Source organism: Typopeltis vanoorti, chromosome 7, assembly GCF_054136105.1.
Source record: "Typopeltis vanoorti isolate ZY-2024b chromosome 7, IOZ_Tvanoo_1.0, whole genome shotgun sequence".
Classification (NCBI taxonomy): Eukaryota; Metazoa; Arthropoda; class Arachnida; order Uropygi; family Thelyphonidae; genus Typopeltis; species Typopeltis vanoorti.
Window position 1 is genome coordinate 72552155 of NC_143555.1, and position 22921 is coordinate 72575075.

General features: G+C 35.1%; 1 protein-coding gene across 1 annotated transcript in view; it reads right to left on the bottom strand.

Annotated features, from left to right (window-relative positions):
* Positions 1-22921, bottom strand: part of LOC150104775 (leucine-rich repeat-containing protein 59-like) — a 142029-nt gene that overhangs the window by 75081 nt on the left and 44027 nt on the right. Inside the window, exon 3 of the mRNA XM_090395347.1 lies at positions 6694-6957. Coding sequence (XP_090251473.1) covers positions 6694-6957 — 264 coding nt within the window. The remainder of the gene's footprint in view (positions 1-6693; positions 6958-22921) is intronic.

Here is a 22921-nt window from a genome sequence, read left to right on the forward strand (position 1 = left end):
ATACTGATGACAATTATGAAGGATAGTGGCATTACACATGATATCAAAATCAGATATATTCAACTAAGCTCTTTATTTTATGCAAATGGAATTATCCTAAATAAATCGGGCATGCTTCTAAAACTAACTGAACGACTGTCATAATAAACACAGTATGAAAATCAACAATAAACAGCATGAGCAATGAACTGCATTCTCAATAGAGAATATACAAGTGCAAAGAAAACATTTCAGCTATTTTGACCAATTTTTAATGACAAATTAAATATAGAAATAAGAAACAAAATAAACAAAGTTATGGTGTGTAAGAAGATAATACATTTACGAGATATCAGACATATTTGTCAAACATTTTAAACTAGCACAGCATTTACTTATAGATTTGAGAGTTGGGTTAAAAATAAAATGGTTAATGGCAGATAGAGTTCTGAATAAAATTATGAAAGGAAACAGAACAGCATCAATGGCAGAATAATTAAAAATGAAGATATAAGGTTATTAGAAAGCAACAAGACATTAAGCATTCAAGAATGTGTAAGCAGAGCTACAGAAGGAAGGAGATACAGAGGGGTGCTTAAGGGTCAAAACTGTATAACTGAGAGGAGACCTCCACATAGCCTTTAAAGGAATGCAGAGAACCGAGTGCTTCTGACCTAATGTCCAACCCTCAACTTCTCGTAGTGTACCCTGATGGGTATCTACTTGGATACTAAACGAACAAGGATGGGCTGGCAATTTGGGATTTAGCTGACCAAATTATATTCTTATTGGTTAAACCAAAACAAAAAAATGATGGTACAACATTATAAAATTTCATGTTGCCTGGTTAAACAAGCCCCCCACTGTTTTCGCCACGGAACTAGGGCGAACAGCGAATTGGGGTGTGTTGGGGTGTGTTTTCAGATTATTTCCAGCTACTGGAAATAATCTGAAAACACACCCCAACTCAACATCACCAGAGTTAAAGATCAGTCATATCAGCATAAGAAGCCTGAATGGCAAAGAAATGGAGCTAGCTGAGGAATTAGATAAGTACCAGACGACATAATAGGGGTGAATGAAACAAAAAAGACAAAAACTGGCGAGATCTTTCTGAGCAATAAATACAAAATGTTATATTCAGGCAATGACAATCGAGGAAAAGAAGGAGTAGCCATAGTATTCAACACAAAATATGAGGCTAATCTTCTTGAATGACATATTTGTCAAAGTATCAGGCAGTATCAAGTAGAGTAATGTGGGCAAATATGAGAATGGGGAACCAGACAATGAGACTTATTTGTGCCTATGGTCCCACAGAGAAGGTTTTACTAAGGTAGAAGTGGAGGAATTTTTTGATGCTTTAGAAAAAGTTTTGTCGAAGGTGCCAAGAGAGAAGCTATTCAATACACTACAGTTATATGGTGTCAATGGGACATTATATCAAGCAATACTTAGTCTTTATTAGAGTTGTAAGTCAGCAGTTAGAATTGAAGGAAGTACAGGAAGATGGTTTAATGTTAAATCTGATGTGAGACAAGGATGTACATTATCCCCTCTGTTATTCATTATCTATATGGATGACATTATGAAGGAAAGTGGTATTAAACATGATATCAGAATTGGAGATGTTAATGTCAGCTCTTTGCTTTATGCAGATGATGTTAAATAAATCCACTACAAGTCTGCAAGATTATCTGACTAAATTGAATAACTGTTGTAATAGATATGGTATAAAGGTCAGCAATAAAAAGACAAAGACAATGAAAATAGGCAGAATCATTGAAAATGTCAACTATGTTGTGAATGGAGAACCTGTGAAACAAGTAAAACATTTCAGCTATTTAGACACGATTTTTACTGAAGATAGTAAATTCAATATAGAAATAGACAACAGAATCAGCAAAGGCGGTATGGTGGGAAGTCAATTTAATAAATTCATATGGAATAAAAGAGAAATTAGTCGGAACACTAAATTAGCTATATACAAGATAGTGCTCAAACCAGTTTTAACTTATGAATCTGAGAGCTGGGTGAGAAGTAAAACACACGACCAAAGACTAAAGATGGCAGATATGAGAGTCCTGAGAAAGATTAGAGGCGTGAACAGATGGCATCAATGGCAATATCATTAAAAACTAGGATGTTAGGAAACATCTTGACATTGTCAGCATCAAGGAATGCGTTAGCAGAGCTAATCTGAGATGGTATGGTCACTTAAACAGAATGGGTGAAGAAAGATTAGCAAAACAAGTGTTCTCTGCCAGGTTGGCAGCAAAACGACCCAGACGAAGACCAAGATATAGGTGGATTGATACGGTACAAAGTGCCTTAGACAATAGAAATATAATATCTGATAATGTTGGAGTCCTGACAAATAACAGACTGATTTGGAGGAAAATTGTAGATAGGAAGTGAGTAATGATGTAATTTTTTCATGTAGTACTATCATATCCTGTACACCCCTTGAGGGTAAATGCAGGAATTTGATGATGAAAAATTATTACAACAAGTGCGTGTGCGTGCCACCAAAACAATATGAAAAGACCTAAATGTAGACCAAGCTACAGGCAGAACAATTTAATTATCTTGGAAGACTAAAATGTAAGATCTGACAATAGTGCTGGGGGAAAAAAAGAAGAAGAAACACTGATTTGGAAGAAAACTGTGTATAAGAAAGCTAGTAATATTTAAATTTATGTGGTGTTGTCACAGTATCCTATACGCCTATGGGGGTACATATTACATAATTATAATTATTAAGGAAGCATGCTACCTCCACTGTTTTCATCTATTCATCTATATAGATCACAATTATGAAGGTTAGTGGCATTACACCTGATATCAAAATCAGATATATTCAACTAAGCTCTTTACTTTGGAATTATAATCCTACATAAATATTACCTGAAACAATATTGCATAAATGAGTTATCAGTTCCTGATAACTCATTTCAAATTAATTTGCTTGTATTACAATTTATATGCAGTACACTTTAATGACTTAAAATATCCTGATGTCCTGTAAGCATTCAGTTTATCAATTCTATAGATCTGTCAGAGCAGAACACGAGAAGCATACCACTATTATCACCCAATGACTAGTGCGCTGTATCTCTAAAAATAGCACGCACGCACATCCTTGAAACTATAAAACAAAATTGACATACATTAAATGATTAAATCTGAGTGATAAGACCACAAAGTATTTTATACACAAATCATGGTTCAAGATTTAATTCCTCAGAGTGAACTGAAATTATAAGCTGCCATTTTAAAAATGTTGCACATCACTGAGTGGTTAGTATATACAGGTATATACTTGTGAAAACGGTACCGTTTTCACAAGCAGCCATTCTGGTCTTGCAGATCATGCTCTGGATACACACCACACAATACGGTGGAAGAAAACTACAGTAATACACTGCAGCAAATACAAATTCGAAAGACTATTTATGAAATCAGCCTCAGCCCTAAGAAACTCTCCAAACCTCAACAAATTTGGTTGTATGTGACTGCCCCAAATTTGGGAGGCTTACATCAGCAGACCTTCAGCCCAACGGCCAAGAACACCTACTTAGCCCGCTAGAGGGCACCATCAGTACTTTTAGGAGCTTCATCTCTTCATTCTCAGTTACTGAGTTGTAGTGCCTACATGCACATGCCTTTTTTTGTAAGTTCCTTTTGAAGATGTCAACTTGATGTTGCCGAAATATCGGAAATATTTATTAAAGTATAATTTAATTTATATTCGTATCTACATTGTTCAATTCCTTAAGTGATTTAATAATGCATAACCAACGTATAAGCCTGTCTACGAGTTTTATATCATTAATTTCTAGATTGTAACTGAAAATAAATAAACCATCATGTATTACTGAAAGAGAAAGCCGAAGGATCTGGAGCTTACTCCACCTTTACTATGAAATAATGGTGGATTCAATATCCACTTAATTTGTACCATCATGTATTATATTTGCAGTGTTTTTTCTTTATGTTTTATTGCTTGTTTGCTGAGGTCTGGAGAATCATTTTGCTTGTTATCGTAGAATTTATGCTGATAACAAAAAAAAACAAACTGTTCAAACGCCTCTTGATACATTTTTTGATAAAAAAGCAGTAACTAACGTAGGTACAAGTATTTATTAAACATTTACTTTGCATTTATTTTTTATCTTTCCTAAAAGAGTACCATATAAAACAAATTATTAATAGAGTAATCGATCATTGATGAATTGTGATTTTTACCATTGATTATTAGATTTGATTAAAGCGATATACGCGGTAATATCGAGGGATTAATTAACCGTGTTAATCGAGGAATAAATAGTACTTAATGCTGTAGAACTAAGACTAGTTTGGCTGCAGGATGTGCCCAATCTACATACAGTAATTGTGTTATCAGAAAGATTTGTACAGTTTTGTGGTGGTATTACAAATATTATTTTTTGGACTAAATATAGAGAACATTGTTAAACACAGCCACTAGAACAAACTACAGAAAAGAATATTACAGAATACTAAATTGAAAACAAAGTATGTTAAAGAAACTTTAGCAACTCTTCAGTTACAGAAATGTTTCTTTCAGTCGATGTATTATGTTTCTAAGAACTCCATTTTTAATATTTAGACAATACTATATCCACCCCCTTCCCTAATTCCAACTAGGAAAAGTAAACCTATTGCAATAGATATGGATTAGATAATAGAGGAACTGTGCTCTGTAAATTAATCATAATGCTTTTTCAAATCACTTCAGATCTACAAATAAGCAAACTGGTCATCTTATGTGGCATACCACTATGTAGGTGTTATCCACTAAGCTCACAATATACAGGGTGATTATAAAATAACGTCAAGTGTTCAGAACCTTCTAGCGAGTAATGTATTGGACGAAACACACCAATATTCGGTAGACATACACAGTGGAACATGGGGATTCGATTTAATGGAAAAAAAAAATAGTACCAAAAGTCACTGACAGGGGAAATTTTGGCGCTGCCAAATTAATTTTAGTAGGTGTGACTAATGAATGACTAAATGGCAAATGAGAGAGCACACATCAATTTCATGACGTTTATTGTTAATTACAAATGAGGTTCAATATGACCACCATTTTGATGTTCCAGGAACTGCATATGGTGCACGATATTTTCCACAGTGGCTCGCAACATATCGGAATTGATTTGTCTCACTTGTAACGTTATTCAATCTTTCAAAGTTGGAATATCGAGTACATGTCCTCAATACTCAATGCTTTTAAGAAATCGCCACAGCCAAAAGTCACAAGAATTGAGATCAGGCAATCTCGGTAAGCATGGAATTGCATGACTTATGATTCGTCTGTCAGAGAAATGTTGTCGCAAAACACGCTGTACCTGAAGTCCAATGTGGGGTGGTGCACCATCCTGCATGAAGATGGTCGAATTGAGACATCCTCTTTGCTGCAGTTGTGGAACCACAAAGTTCTGTAGCATATTGGCATACCTGTTAGCATTGACGGAACAGGTCACTGGTCCATTTTGGCGATTTTCCTCGTAAAAGTATGGACCGATGATAAAAGATGTCATAAATCCGCACCACACTGTGACTTTGGGTGCGTGGATAGGCATCTGCAGACACACGTGCGGATTAGTTGCAGCCCAAATGTGACAGTCGCGTGTGTTAATATCGCCGTTCAAATAAAAGTGTGCTTCGCCACTCCATAAAATCTGCCACGGCCATGCATCATCCACTTCCATGTGCACTAAGAATCTCAAAGATAAGCTGATTCGTGTGGTCGCATCACCAGGGCGCAATTCTCGAACATGACTGGTTGTATAGGGGTTACACTTCAACATCTGATGTAGGATTTTCCACACCGTTGTGTATGCGATATCAGTTTGCCGAGATATTGCTCGTGCACTGGTGGTACCCTGCACATGCGTCATCTCCTGTTCCACAATAGCAATTGCAACTCGTTGGTGATTGATTGGTTTGCATCCCCTGCCTACCTGCACTGCTAGAGTTCCAGTAGTTTCAAATCGCCGAATCAGTTTTCGTAAGTTTGTTACGCTAATCAGTCCTTTTCGTAAATTTTTCATACGCCGAAAATCACGAAGACAAGCGCCGGCATTATTGTTATGCTGATAGAGTTTGACTAACAAAGCATGCTCACGTAAGGTAAGAGGCATCGAAAAGCAGTTCGCCTACGAATGATAAGAAATCTCACAGGCTTACCTTTTTATTGCATGATCGCTAACAAGAAACGCGATAATGCAAATTAATGCATTTTACTCGGTAAACAGCGCCAAAATTCCCCCCGTTGGTGACTTTTGGTACTTTTTTTTTCGTTAAATTGAATCCCCGTGTTCCACTCTGTACGTCTATCGAATATCGGTGTGTTTCGTCCAATACATTACTCGCTAGAAGGCTCTGAACACTTGATGTTATTTTATAATCACACACGCATATATACACACACACGCACGCACACACACAAGCATATACACACGCAGGCACGCACATACATACACACACACGTGCACGCGCACGCACACAAATAACCTACATATATATCCTACAAATATAACCCATATTGCTTTATGAATACAAATAAAACACATTAAAAAGACCATGTAAACAAATCATTGAAAATATACTGCAATAATTATTTTTATTTTAATAAAATTAGATATAGAAGTTTTTACAAAACTGAATTTTAAATATCTTTACCCTTTTGGCACTCAACTGGCACTGTTTCTCATCCAAACAGTCTCCAACCACACTACTTATTCCTGGATCAAGAGGATTGTTTTTCAAATCTAGCCACCGTAGATTCTTCAGCCGAGCAAAACTGATTGGCAATTTTTCCAATTTATTACCATATAAATCCAGATATTGAAGATTTATTAAATTGCCAAAATTGTCTGGTAACTCTTCCAGCTCATTTTTAGACAAATCCAATTTCACAATGTGAACAAGTGATGCAAAGTTTGCCTGTTGGGAAAAAAACAACATTTACTTTCTACATTAAAAACATTTCTTTACCAACAATAAATTTAATTATTATAGTTCACCACTTATATCATTGTCAACAATTTTCATTATATGTAGTGCTACAAACAGAAAGAAACAATTTAAAATCAGTTAATAACAGTTTGACAATACCCACAGATCCAAATTTTTTCAAACTTTTGTGAGAAATAAAACAGAAAATAGTTTTATTAGCATTAAATTCAACAGGGCTCCCAGAATCCCATTGTAGAATGGTGAAGATCAGAATTTAGAGCTGTAAAAGTTAATATTCTTGAAGTGATTTGAGTGATCTTGAGGCGACCTGCATAGTGTGTGTATGACTGTCTAATGAAAGGGATAGTTTTTTTTTTTCCCAAATATGTTGAGCCCATACATGAGAGGTTAGTTAATCAACCTATAGTACATCAGTACCATATATGGGCAGTGGATTGGGAAAAGAGAAACTTGTTTACATTTGATTTAAAATCCTCTGTATTGCATTCCTTGGGAAATACATCACAGGAAAGAATGTCCGAGAGTACACCAGTAGCTGGATATAGGAGAAAGAAAAGGAACTTGTTGGAAAGTTTATTTTCCACTTGGTTAGACTATAATAAATTTAGTATAATCCTTTATCCAAGTGTAAGCAAACAAAGTTTGCACCTGAAGTATCTTCAGAACTGAGGCAACTCGTAGTAAAGGCGGACCAAGCTCTAATCACTCCTTGTCTCAGTATCTCAAATAATGCAAAGCACATCTCGTTGCAGATATGTATAATGCTATGCATTAAGGGAAGGGCCACTACCCATACCCAGTTTGGGTAGTGGCCCTTACCCAGACCAATAAATATCTCCCATAATACAAAGCACATCTCGTTGCAGACATGTATAATGCTATGCATTAAGGGAAGGGCCACTACCCAGACCCAGTCTGGGTAGTGGCTTAATGCATAGCATTATACATGTCTGCAAGGAGATGTGCTTTGCATTATGGGAGATACTGAGACAAGGAGTGATGAGAGCTTGGTCCACCTTTACTACGAATTGCCTCAGTCCTGAAGATACTTCAGGCGCAAACTTTGTTTGCTTACACTTGGATAAAAGATTAAACTAAATTTATTATAAAAGAAACTTGTTCTGTAGGTGTCAAGGTGTACTATGAAAGGATGTTGGATGGCAGCTGTAAGCATTCCAACAGTACTGAGTAATAAATGCGAGAACAGTATTAGATAGCTGGATGGATTTGCATAAGGTTAACAGCTGTTCAGAGGTGAAGTAACGTCTTGAGCGAAAGAGAAATCCTAGTTTTTTTTTGGAAGTTGAGGATGCAATGATTGTGATGTGTTTATGCGAGGAGAGGCTTGATGTCAGGGTAATTCCAAGAAGCGAATTCTCACCTTGTCTGCAAATTTGAGTGTTATCAAAAATAATACTGGGGGGGTGTGCATAAGCAATATCTCGATTAATGTGCTTAATGCGTTCTTAAAAACAGTGGCATTAATCGAAAACGCACTAATCGAATATAATATGGGAAAAAGTATAATTCGTTTCTCAAATTTCTTTTTTTGACCTTTTTTTTTTTTTTTTTTTTTAAAGAAATAGGGTATATCTCAGGGCCTAGTTAAAGGAAAACCGTGAGGTTGAAAGACAATAAAACATATTCAGAATATAAATTTATTATTCTATCTCTTAACAAAGAATTTAGCTAATGTAGTTTGGCAGGCATTCTGTTTTTTTTTTTTTTCATATAACTGACAGTATGGCCCTACTGCCTCTTCTGCAAATATTTTACTGCTTCTCTTTATCAGGGTCAGCCTCTAAGCATTGCTGCTTAAAAACTTTCGTTGTGAAAAATATTTTAAAATTGTTTTTGTGATATCTCTTTGGGCTTGTAAGTGATTTAAATTTTCTTCATATTCTTCAGCTGTGCATCTAAATTTAGCAGGTCGGAATCACTCTATTTCTCAGAATGACATTTAATTAACTTAGATTCATTTAAAAAGCCTCTAAAATCATTTGCATAATGTGGAAGAATGTGCTTCCAAACAGCTCGCATATTGCCAGCAGTAATTTCATTCGATTTGTGACTTCATAACCAGCATTAACCTCAGATTTTTCTGATTTTGCAGAAAGTCTTGGAAGGCATTCACTTCCAAAAAAGGCTGATTTCATCAACATTAAATATTTGATGGTCCCAAAACCCCCTTTCTTCCACAATTTTCTTCAAAATCTCTGGATAATTTGTGGCCACCTTTTCTGCACTTGCAGCATTAGAACTTTATGTAGGCTATCTCTCTTTTTGGAACATTCAAACCACCCAGCACTAGCTTGGAATTCTTCTTCCTTTCCATCATTGATAGTCCTTTCAAGGTTGCAAAGAGACTTAATGCTTTTGATTTACTGTCCATATTAGCGGAATCCGTTTTTGGTTACAGTCTTCGATTCATGTAGAAGTCTAATTCAATCATAATACTTTGATTTTGGGTGCATGCATGATGAACTTGAAGCAGCCTTACCTTTCTCTTTGTATTCAGCAGCTTTGCATAAAATGGCTCTTATAGTTGATTCACCCATTTTTGTGTTCTTTTGCTTTTTTTGGTCTGGACTGTGCTTGTTCATTTTTCTTTATTATTTCAAGTTTTTCTTCCAATGAGATTACTTTTCGAAAACCATTTTCACGTTTTCATTTTTTTTGCTTACAAATTCTTTTTTACTCATGATGAAAGATTGCGAAAATACTTTAATATAAAAAAGTAAGGAAAACAACTGCAAAGGAGGCACGAGATATGATCATCAAAATACTATATACGTGTGTGTATATATATATATATATAATTAGCAGATGACAAATTTGAAACAGTGTACATGGAAATGGTGTAGTATGCCATTAAAAATAACTTTGTAAAATGTTTTAAATCAGTAACTAAATTATTTAATCCTGGTGAGTGATATTTTAAAATCACTCACCAGGTTTAATAGTTAGCTATAAAAATGTATAGGCAAAAATCTGTAACATTTATTTTTCTGTAAACGATTTTCTCTTTAATTTTTGCATATATTAACAGCTATTTTTATTTATACATCCGTAGAAAGAACAAATTTCCTACTTTTCTGTATTCTCCACTTTGAATGTTTTCTCTCCCTCTGCTTAATTCTCAAATGTTTCCACATATGTGAAAGCAAATATTTACAAACATGACATCACACAACACAAATAGACTGGTACTGTAAACCACATTCCTTACACAAAATAGCTGACAGTAGTCCACATCTATCAAAGTAGTGTTTGAAATCTTGTGTAACTTTGTAATACCCCCCCCCATGATATTCTTGTATTTACTGCTGTCACCAGTTGCTCGTTTTTAAACATTTATAAATATGTTTATTTATAAATAAACATAAATATTCTAATATTTCATAGAGTTTTTACAGTATTATAAATTTTTAAAAATTAAAATAAACTTTTAGAATTTTTCATTATCATTAATTTATTAATAAAGATGAGTGACAATTTATTTGGACATTCTTTTCAGCAGAACAGAATTAACAAAGAGAAATAACGTGCAGATTATCTGAATGAATCTAATAGTTTTCTCTGTTTTTTTCCAGAAAGAGGTCAGAAGAATTATCTTCAAATTGAATACCAAAAGTCTCTTGGCCCTGATATAATTTTTCTGAATTACTTCTGTTTCTTGTATATTCTCTCACTTCACTGGTATTTATTTCCATTGGAAATAAAAACCAGTGGAGCCTGGAAATTAGTCATATTCGACCCATTCCTAAACAGGGTAACAACTTTTTACTGTCAAAACACTGCCAGTTTTTTCACATTGGTTCTTTCTAAAATAATGGAGAAACCATTAACACTGAACTTCCATGCTACTTCAAAGCCTCTCAGTGAATACATTATTGCCATTATGGATTCTTCCACTTTTGGCCAACAGAGGATCATCTTGCTTATGTCATCAACCTTCAGACAAATGTCATGGAACTCAAGTAGTTACTCTTGCTATTGTGCAAGGCATTTGATGATCTTGTTTGTTACAGAACCCTGGTAAGCTCTAATGTCTAATAAGCCACTCTAAACTTGTGCTCTCACATTTTATCGTGTTTTTTGTGGATAATAATCATACTCGCCAAAGATTTAGGCCTAGAGTGGCCTAAATCCAGTGTTCTGGAAGGGGACATCCTGTTTTTCTTTTTCCTAATGGTTTGTAATTTTCTGGAAAAGTTTTCCAGTTTACTGTCTAGATGCATGTTACATGTGATGATGCTAGATTTTTATCCTCAAACTTTGCAACTCTGTTTTTTTTCACCTATTCTGCTTCTTCTATATTGACCTCCTCCAATTGACTGAAAATCCATTTCCAGTTCACAGTTTTGTTGATGACAATGGCACCACCTTGTATCACTAGATACCAGGTGGCACCTGTGAATAAGCTACTCTCTAAACTTGTGCTCTCACATTTTATGTTTTTTGTGCATAATAATCATGCTTGTCAAGGATTTAGGCCTAGAGTGGCCTAAATCCAGTGTTCTGGAAGGGGACATCCTGTTTTTCTTTTTCCTAATGGTTTGTAATTTAAGGCTTGTTTTGGTGATCTTTCTGTTTTCATTCTTTCAACGTTTTTCATCCATTTATGTTTATATTTTTTAATTTTTGCTATTACTGATTCCTGGTTAAATTTTTCATAATTTCTTCACTTCTTTGTGATCAAATAGAATATACTTTACAGTTTTTCTCATAAACTTCATTTCAACTGTTATTAATCTGTCTTTTTGTGTTATTGTCCAGATTTCACTTCCATACAATAGGAATGGGCTAACGTATTACATACTTTAGCCTGGTTTTTCTCATGGAAAGGCTTAGACGTTGGTTATGCATTTTCACTATATTATTTCAGGAAAGTACAACGTACTGGGATATACATAAAATAAATTTTAATATATTTCTATATTTCGGCAACGTCACGCTGCCATTTTCAAGAACTTATGTACAAGATACGTGCACGCAGGCACAGCAAAAACAATAAATGAGTAAGAATGAAGCTATTATTTCTCCTAAAGTCCTGATGGTACCCTCTAGCGGGCAATGTTGGTATTCTTGGGCGATTGGGCTGGAGGTCTACTGATGTAGGTTTCCCAAATTTGAGGAAGTCTCATGCAGCCAAATTTGTTGAGGTTTGGCTCTTTTCTTAGGGCTGTAGCTGATTCTATGAAAAGCCTTTCATATCTGTTGGTTTTAGCCTGGTTTGTTTTGAACTAGGTTAAGTTTTAATATAGAGTTAATTTTAAATATTTTGAAATTTTTAGATTTATATTCTTTTTCATATGTAATCATATATCCTAGATAGTTAAATGAATTCGCCTGTTCTAAAATCTTGGATCTATTACTATTTTAGTTCTCACTGGATCTTGTCCTTTAAAGGCATCATTTTTGATTTTTCTGATAGCCAAAGTTTATGGAATGATATTATCATTCCATAAACTTTGGCTATCTCATTTATATTTAAAATATTTTTCTGTAAGTTATCTTCAGAATTTGTAATTATTATTTGGTCATCAGCAAAAAGAGTGTTAAGTTCACAGTAGGAGAAAGCTTAATACCTGGATGGAAATTTTTATTCCATTTTATTATTTCATTTAGATAAATATTAAAAAGAGTTGTTGAAAGAGGACATCCCTGTCGGACTCCTTGGTTTCTCTCTCTCATACATGATAGTTCATAATTTAATCTTATTTGTATTTGATTATTTTCATATATACTTAGGATAGCTTTTAGAATATTATTCGGTATTTGTCTTTCTTTTAATATGTTAAATAAATTTTAACTTTGTCAAATGCTTTTTCAAAGTCAATAAATGTAATATGTGTTTCTAAATTGTATTCTCTTCTTTTCTCTATTATTAATTTTAGGCAAAAGGCTGGGTCTGTACATGATTGTTTTCTAAATCCATTCTGTACTTCTAAAATAAAGTCTTCAGAATATTTTATTAGTTTTATTTAAAATTCTGCTATATATTTTGTAACAGGAATTTAGAATACTTATACATCTATAATTTTTAGGGTCATCTCTATTACCTTTTTTAAAGATAGGTATCATAATTGCTTTTGTCCATTCTATTGGTGGGTTACTTGTTGAATATATGTTATTTAAAAATAATAGTCTTTCTTTGAACTTTATCCCTGCATACATATACAATTCTGAACCTAACCCATCCTCTCCAGGTGATTTTCCATTTCTAGTTTCTTTCAAGCTGATTTCTAATTATTTTTTAGTTACTTCCTTTTCATTTTCATTAAACGTCTGCCAGTTATCTTTTTTAAAATAACTATCATTTTAAAATACAATTCTGTATAGAAATGCTTCTAATTTCAATTTGGTGTTTAATTTTATGTTTTCTTTAGTATCTGTACTTAAATGTTTCAAAATGTTATATATATATATATATATATATTGGGTTTTATTTTAAATAAATCATGTTCTAAATTAGAAACAAATTTGTTCCATGATTTTCTGTCTTTTTCTAACCTCTCTTTTAGCTATGTCTCTTATTCTTTTATATTCTATTTCATCTTTTAATCTTTTACTGCTTAACCATTTATGATATGCTTATTTTTTCATTTTATTTCTTTGATTCTCTCGTCCCATATCTTCAGTTTTTTCTTTTTATTGAATTTTTGGCCTTTCCTAAGCTTTCATTTGCTGCTGTATTTAGTATCATTTTTATATTAAACCACTATTTCTATTTCTTCATTTTGTTTTATTTTATCTAAACACTGGTTAATTCTTTGTTCATATAGCCATTATATTTGTGTCATTTAATAATCTATTTTTATAAAGAAATGTTTTAAGTTATCTTTCTGTTCTTGTTATTTGTAGCCATTTAGGTCATAATCTTAATTTTATTTTAATGAGAAAGTGGTCACTACTTATTTCATATCCTCTGTGAAGATAACTTATTCAAGATAAGTTAAGTTGTCTCCAAGATTCTGCATAAGTTAATGTCACCCTATTTGTTGAGATTAGACAAATAAGTACTTCATTGCTGTTGACATCAAAAAAATAGATTTTTAGTGGCTTCTGTGTAATGTTGTTATTGCCTTCTATGTGTTTCTGTCTGGAGGAGTGTGCAAAGAATGGATTACCAGACTAGAGTTTAATAATGATGACAGCATGTGTTTATGTTCCTCAAGGCAAATGTCTGCAGTTCTTCCTGTATGTCCAAAATAGGTTATTTGCAGGCATCTGTTACTATATACACTGGATTTACAGGCATCTGTCACTTTGTACACATTTGTCCTTAGGAAAACAGACATTATCGTCAAAAATTCCTCAGTGTGTGTGTGTCCAGGTACTGTGATAGTACATGATTAAGTTTGCATTATTGCTAGTTTCTTGTTAACAGTTTTCTTCCAAATTAATCTGTTATTTTCCAGGACTAATACTGTCGGATCTTACAATTGATCTTCTAGGGCACTACTGACTGCATCAAGCCACCTGGATCTTGATCTTCCTGTGGGTCTTGTTTTTGCTACCCTAGCATCAAACACCTATTTTGCTAACTTTTCCTCTCCTTTTATATTTGATATCATTCTATGATAATGCCATCTGTCCTAATATGTCCAGAGTTCCAGAATAATCTCACTTTTAAAGTATAGTATTTTAAGGTAAGTTTTACTTCATTCAATTTCATGTAGAGTGTCTAGCACATGGTCTGGGAAGCTGCCTTTGCCTTACAGAACATTCCTAACTTAAACAAGTACAGAGGTAAAAACTTCCAAACATCTGGGTGAATATAATTTTGCATTTAAATCAACAAAAAGACAAGCCACCTTAGATATTTGAATGTATGCATAATATTCTGTGATCTTGTTCAAATTTCTTTTTACCTTGCTATCTTTATCCTTAAAAATGCCTCAATTACTGTTATGGAAAATATGCCAGATTACTGACATATTTTCCATAACATGGCGTATCCACTCTCCAGCCAAAAGGCTGCGGGTTCGAATCCCGTGGGCATGGATGTTCGTGATTGTCTGTGGAAATACTAGTAGTGGTGGTCAGCAGTAGATGGCGTTGGAGACGGAGAGTTGTGGAGTGCGTGCCGTCCCTCGATGAGTCTTTGGACTCCCTGGAAGTGTCATAATAATAACTTTGTCTTTTCATTTAGGATAAATGAATCTAATATTGATTTCCATCCTCTTGATGCCCAAGTATATTTATGTATGTCTTTATGCTTATAGAAAGAATGCATTATTTTAATTTTTTTTTTATTTATTTTATTATATATATTTTGTAACTGATTATAGAAATCAATATTTCATTCTATCCTATCCTGTTCTCTCAGCCATACGGCTAGTGGGGGGGTAGCTATATGCTACTAGGGAGATGATTATTAGCAAGGTGGTTTCCTGTTGCCTCCCTTGCCGTAGTATATTTTATTACTGTAGCTGTATGTATGTGTTCACGGGACCGGTTTGCCAGTTTTAGGGATGAAAAACTCGAGTTATCTGGAGGGAAAACCCTCCACCTCCATACGAGACCAGTTAACTCTTTTAGTCGAAAGAGACCAGATAAAGGTTCCTCACGTCTCTAACAGGAATCGAACCGAGGTCTTTCCGACCAAAGGGCTTCGTCTATACTGACTGAGCTATGGAGGTCAATATTTCATAACAATCAGTAAATTTTAAAAATTAACAGCGAGTACTAAGGAGCCGATTACTTTTGCACAACCTGTAAGTACCTATAGTCCAGCAAATCAGTTATCCTTACAATTAAAAAGCAGCCACATGCCACTGCCTGCTATGCCCACCAGACCAAGTAAAGTGGTGGCAACAAAGGCCAACAATGAAAGAGCACCTTGAGTCTTGCCAGCATAATGCTATCAATTGCTGACAAACTCAATGCAATTCCTTATGAAGTGCTGTAGCTGTAAAACCGAAGTTATCGATAAAAAAAAAGGGTATATTGTGCGATTTCTATTGCCACTGGCCACATGCTTCCTGTGCAAAAACAGATGAATTGCTGCACAATTCTTCTGTTTTTTCTTTCAAACCTTTTCTTCCAAATCTGAACACTAGAAACTAAGCTCGAGCTACTCGATTATCAGTGTCGCATTGTAAGTGCACCCTTGCCCACTAATGAATGTCATGACTTAATTGCATCAATGCTACATGATTCGATGGAGGCCATAAACAGCAGACTGAATGCTATTATTTTGAATTTTCTGATGGGGAAAATGGTATATCATTAAAAGAAGATATTGGCAAATTAGCAGAATGCAATTTTGATCCCAGAAATATCAGATGCCACTGTTTCAGACCCATAAATAAAAGAAAGGATGGAACAAACCATCACAACCAAATTAATAATGGTGATAAATAACACGTTCAAGGTCACTTGACCCTAACCATTCATATGTGCCCAACCTGACTTAAAATTTGCCTAGAGAAAACAAGGACGCCATCTTCAAAGACAAATTGAAGAATGCCAAAATGGAAACAACAGTTCATCGACTACAAACAAGTTAAATTATTGCAAAAATCAAGTGACACCACTAGCAGCCTCCATGGAGACCAGTATGTAGGCACTGCATATGAAATCTACAAGACCCTTGCGGTAAAATATATGCCCCACAGAACCTTGCACATCCACTTCACTAACATCTGTGGTCACAACTTTAACCTTAACAGTGCCCACCACTATCTTCAGTCCACCAAACCCCACCTACTCCTTTTAGCAAGAACTCTAATCTCACCTCCCCCAGCACTATCCATCTCAACCATCCAAACTATACACTGTTTAACTCCTTTTGACCAAGGGTGGCATCTGTGCATATTCTGCTGACATACCTTGCCAAAGAGTACCTAACCTAGAATTGCCCAACTTTGACCTTCTTCAGTTGAAAATATCCCTTCCCCACTCAGTCAAATTCATCTGCTGTCTCTATCGCTCTCCTAATGCCACCAACCATTATGAGCTCTTTAATTTCTTCTCTTTAAAAATTGATTTTCTCCAGTCCCACTCTTCTAATAGCAAAATCACCTTCCTAGGAGATTTTAATGTCCATAACACCAACTGGCTTTCCTCCTCCAGTTGTACAGATCTTGCAGGCAGAAATGCTGAAACATTTGCCATCACTAATGACATTACACAAATTGTTCACATGTCAACCAGAATGCCAGATAAACTGAATCACTAACCAAATGCCCTAAATCTCTTCCTCACCAATGACCCTTCCAAATACACAGTGAATGTAGTGAGCCTTCCCCTGGGGTAATTCTGACCACAATCTAGTGCTCATCTCCTTTTGCATGAAACAACGCTTATACAGCTTCCCATACAAGAGTATGTTTGGCATAGCCTCCATGATTTCTATGACTCATTCCCATGGTTGGGCTGCTGTTTCCTGTCTTCCAATCCAAACATATGCACCAACCATATCACCAAAGCAATCCTTACTGGCATGGAAACATGATCCAACACTTTTCTTAACTGAACTGAAACCCCTAACTAAACCCTGGTTCTCCAAAAGATGTGCCAAGCCTGTACAAATGAAAAATCAAGCATACCACAACTGGCTCACATCAAGAACTCCATCCTCCTTTAGTGCTTATACAGATGCCTGAAATAGCTGCAAGAAAACTATCAATGCTTCCAAAACAGAGTTTGAAAGAGCAAAAAACAGGAAACTTACAGTCTGTCCAAATGGCAGTCTAGACTTCTGGTCTTTTTCCAAAGCAATCGGTCGTAACTTTTGCCTAACACTATTCTCACCCCTATCATACCCAGATGGCTCTATTGCATCATCACCCACAGAAAAAGCCAATCTCCTAGCTTCACACTTTGCCTCCAATGAACACATAACTGACAATGTTAAATGACCCCCAACCATTCCAGCTGCCCTACATACAATACCCTCATATCATTGTCAGAAAGAGATCAGAAACCTATTGTCTAAATTAAACACAAAAAAAGTCTCCTGGCCCTGATGGCATTCTTTCAATTGTCATGAAGATCTGTGCACTAGAACTGACTCCTATCCTATGTCACTTGTACATACTTTCTCTTTTACTCCACTGGTATCTATCCCAAAATCTGGAAATTGACCTGTATTCAACCCATTCCTAAAAAGGGTAACAGATCACTGGCATCTAACTACAGCCCTATCTCACTCACCTCAGTGATATTGAAAGTGATGGTAAAAACCATCAATTCTCAACTCCTGCACTACCTTGAAGGCTAAGCTATTAAGCAACCACAGTATGGATTACATCGCGGCTAATCAACAGGAGATCTGCTCTCATATATCACCCATCTCTGGACAAATGCTATCGATAAATTTGGTGTATCTCAAGTGGTTGCACTTGATATCTCTACAGCTTTTGACTGGGTCTGGCACAAAGGCTTGCTAAGCATACTCCTATCACTTTGACTGTCTCAGGACTTCTGATGTTGAATTGCCAGCTTTCTGTCTGGATGCACACTACACTGTGATGGTAGACGGTTCCTTATCCTCTCGCCATTCAACTAATGCTGGGGGATTCCACACAGTTCTGTTCTCTCACTAACCCTCTTCCTTCTATATATCTGTGACCTACTTCAGTGGACCTCCAACCCAATACACAGTTTTGCAGATGACAGCACCTTTCACTCCTCTGTTGACAAACCTTGTTCTACACATCTACACAACTCACCTCAACCTACAGAACACCAACCACCAGTGTCCTCGATTCTGATCTCCAAGCCATCCTCCAATGGGGCTCAAATAACCTCATCAATTTCAATGTTAGTAAAACCCAGTTCTGTCTTATTACAACAATCCCTCGATTAATGCGGCTCCGATTAGTGCGTCATTTTTTTCTATATTCAAATTCGATTAGTGCACCTATATACATCTTAAAAATAAATGTTACAGATTCAAAAAATGCTGTTAATATGCATTTTTTGAATCTAACGAGGAATGCTTGGGTGAATATTTCAGTGCTGTTTAATTCTTTCTACACTGGATGGAAATATTTGATGCTCATATGTTCAAAGCAAAGAAACATAAGGAAAGAAATTAGCTATATACAGGCATACCCAGATTTGTATGACACATCAAGTTCTAGACCACTGTCATATAGTGAATTTCTTCGTATGACAAATCACTGATCCCTCACACACACACACACACACACACTTGTAGATGCATGTAATACTTTAATAACATAATTCACAGAGAAACACTTAAACACAGAGTTATACAACGAGCAATGACATTGTAAACAAATAATTCGTGAAACTTCACATCATCTGATTCACAGGAGTGTCATGTCACAAAAACATTGTGAGTCAATGCAGCATTGGTTATAATTGAAAAGCACTGTATCAGTAGATCATCATAAGGCAGAGTATTGCCGTGCTCAGAAATTGAAAACTCAAGTCAGTCCCAGAAGATTACTCTCAATATGCATTCCTTCGTATTCTACTAGTGAACACTTTTCAGTAAATAAATCCAGCTTTCACTCTATGCAAGGAAAAGAAATATTTTATAATTCCTACTGCTTTTCTTTTAACATAGATGTTTAATACTTATTGAGAAAGTTGCCATATTGACTGAAGTGATTTTTTTTTTATTGTCTACATTAACATAGAAAAGTAAAGTCACATTAGTATTGACTGCTAAGATTAATAGTGACAATCTATGATTACAAGTATTATTTGTTATGGCTAAAACTATTCCAATGCATACAAATATATTTTTAAACATGTGTTTAAAGTGAGATTGAGAGAATGGATAAATTCACAGACAATATATTGTATATCAGCCCTACATATATGAGGTCATTAAAAAAAAATCTATAACCCAACAGTGGTGTATTTGAGCAAGCAGTAATGGAAAAGAGAGCTTTTTTGGGAAGGGGGGGGGGGAGAGGATAGAATTCACTGGGAAAGATAAAGATGGTATGGAACAGATGCAAAACAAAATGAAGGGAAAAGATGAAAAGTTACGTAAATCTAGAGTAAATGTACATGGCTGCTGACCAGCAGCTCTTATGGTAAAGGAAATTAAAGGAATGACAATGGCCAGTTTTTCAAAGCCCATGAAATTACCTGCAATAGGACAATGCATAACAGAATTTATAAGAAAGCAATTTGCAAAAGAAATATACACACACGAGCATCTGTAACTCAACTAGTTTGATTATGCCCACTGACTGGAATGACTTGAGTGAGTCCCATTTAGGATTTAAAGAACTTTTATCGAGGCTTTTCAAATGAAGGCGAGTTAGCCAGTCTCGTATGGAGGTGGCAGGATTCCCCCCCCCCCCGCGCCAAATACTCTTGGGGTTTTTTTTCATCCTGCAAAACAACCAGAACACTTGCAAATGATAGCCTATGCAGATGAGATTAATTGTCCTTCAGTGCAGTAATAACTATTTGAAGAAGCACAATGAGAAATGTGCGAGCGTGCACACAGAAATTTTATTAGTATTTATTACGATTTTCTTGTGAATAAATATTTTTCTTTACTCATTTTATAATTAAAATAATTAATATAATAATTATAATTAATTTTTCTTTACTCAAATAGTCAAGACATTCCTAGTTTGAGATGACTGTTTATACATTTCCTAAACAAGATTATGAGCACATTATGGAGCTTTTTTAATGACACTGAAAGTTATAAATAATCAAGTCAAGTATTTACTAAGCCCATCTATAAAAGAATTTTTGCTAAAATAAAAAGACTATCAATTTTTTCTCTTTATAAATTCCTTCTTATTACGTATTAGGCCTACTGGCTTGTTACAGAGCTGACTTGAGCTCTTCTAAGTCATATCCGTCCCGAGGATAAGGTGACTAGCCCTATGCTTCCCGGTATTATGGATGAGGAAATCACCATATTAAAGGAGGACTATGTAAAGCCAATGTTTTTCTTGTTCCTATTGGATGACATATATGAAACATGGTGATAAAGAGGCAGGTATTTAAGCAATGAATTTATTGCCTATGAATCCTTATAAAGCATGCCTTAAAGCAATTTTAAAAATTAAATGTATATTTTCTCATTTGCTATATATCTCCATTATCTTTCATATGATGACATTACCTTACTGGCGGCCATGATTAATATTTTTTTGAACCAAAAATTATCACCCCACCCCCACAAAAAAAATTGATCCCCTGGGAGTGATATCCTCCCTCCCCCAATGAGAAACACTGCTTTAGATTGACTTTTTCTGCGAGTACTGATGCAAGAGTTAGGAAGGAGGATTGGATAAATGTTATTGCTAATACGTTTGGCATGCATGATGCAGGTTTCCTTGCTTTCAAGCCTTTTCATTATCAGTTTTGGATGTGCTTATATTTTTGCTTACAGCTATTTCAAGCTTTGGTATTAAAAAAAAATAATACTTTCAGGAAAGCCAATTTTAATATACCTGGTTCTTCTAATGTGCACACTTGGTGCACTCCTTGAACTATCGATTGGATAAAGAATAAGAATTTACAGTGGGATGAAGAATGAATGTTGCCATACCACAAGCAATGCTTTGATGATACAGATCAGAAGACTAAAAACAATATGACCAATGAAATGAGCCATCATGGAAATAAAGCATAGAATCACAAAGTTAACCCCATTGGTATTTTATAATGCTAGACAACAGATGGATGAGAATAAATAGCCTAGAGGATAAACAACATCTGCAGTATACTTAGAAGAATCACTATTGAGATAAAGATCAGTGTTATCAAATTTTTATCAAAACGCTTTATCAAATAAGTGACAAATCAATCTTATCAAAGTGCAAGCAGATCAAATCTAGGTGTTAATGATTCTTGTGATAATAGTCAACTGCCTATTACAGTACTTTGCTTATATATATAGAGTGTACCAAAAGTGAGGACCCATAGGCCAATAACAATGCTTTAATTATTTTTTTTCAGATTGTTATAAGATGGAATATAAATTAACAAAAGAAGAAAGAAGAGAGATTATTCACAGGCATAATGCATGATACTTATCCAATGAAAACCCAAACTGGATAACAGAAGGACATGTGCAATTAAAGTATGGGCTTCTATGTGCAGGAATAGATGAATTAGTCCATATTTCTTTCCTAAATACTATAACAGGTGAAACCTACTTTCACATGCTGCAAGCACTTCTGATAATCTCCGAATTGAATGAGATCCCATTTAAAGAACGAGCAGCTATAATTGTTTCATCAAGATACGGCTCTGCCATATTTTTCAATTAACCACTGTTAAATTTGTGATCCTTATAAACTTCATAAGAGAATTTACTTGATCACAATTTAACAAGCAGAAACCTTAAGAAAATTGTGCTTGCATCTGAGTATAATATAAAATAAATAACTGTTAACTCTCATATGAACATTAATTGTATAACAGAAAAACAAGATAATTAATGTACAGTAATTAGTCATAGGATTTTGTATGTCAGAGGCTAGTTTTTACACTTGAAATAAGGGATCTAGGATTCATGTAAATTCTTAGAAATTTTGGAAAGAGGATTAATTTAGTACAGGTAACTTAGAGGTTAGCTTAAACAAAAGACTATAGCTCAAGGTCATAATTCCCGAATTGAGACGTCGTCACGTGTCAGTCATGTGCACATGGACCGCAGGATGTTTTGAGTGGAAAAACGTCACTCTAATTGGTCAGTGAAATCGACTACAGTAAGGGTAAAAGAAAAGAAATTGAAGGTGCCGGTAGGGGGGGGGTCATTGTATAAAAGGTTAGGAAACACCCCCTCCCCACACACACAGGGCTTTTTTCCTGAGAGTTTCTTCACGAGTCTTCGTATAGGTCTCGTGCGGTTTTGAGTGAAGTTTTCCTGAGTGACGGGTTAGGAGTTATCTCTGTCCAACACAACAAGGAAACAAAGTGTGCGGGATTTTGATTCTGTGTTCCTATTGTAAGAAATGAGAAA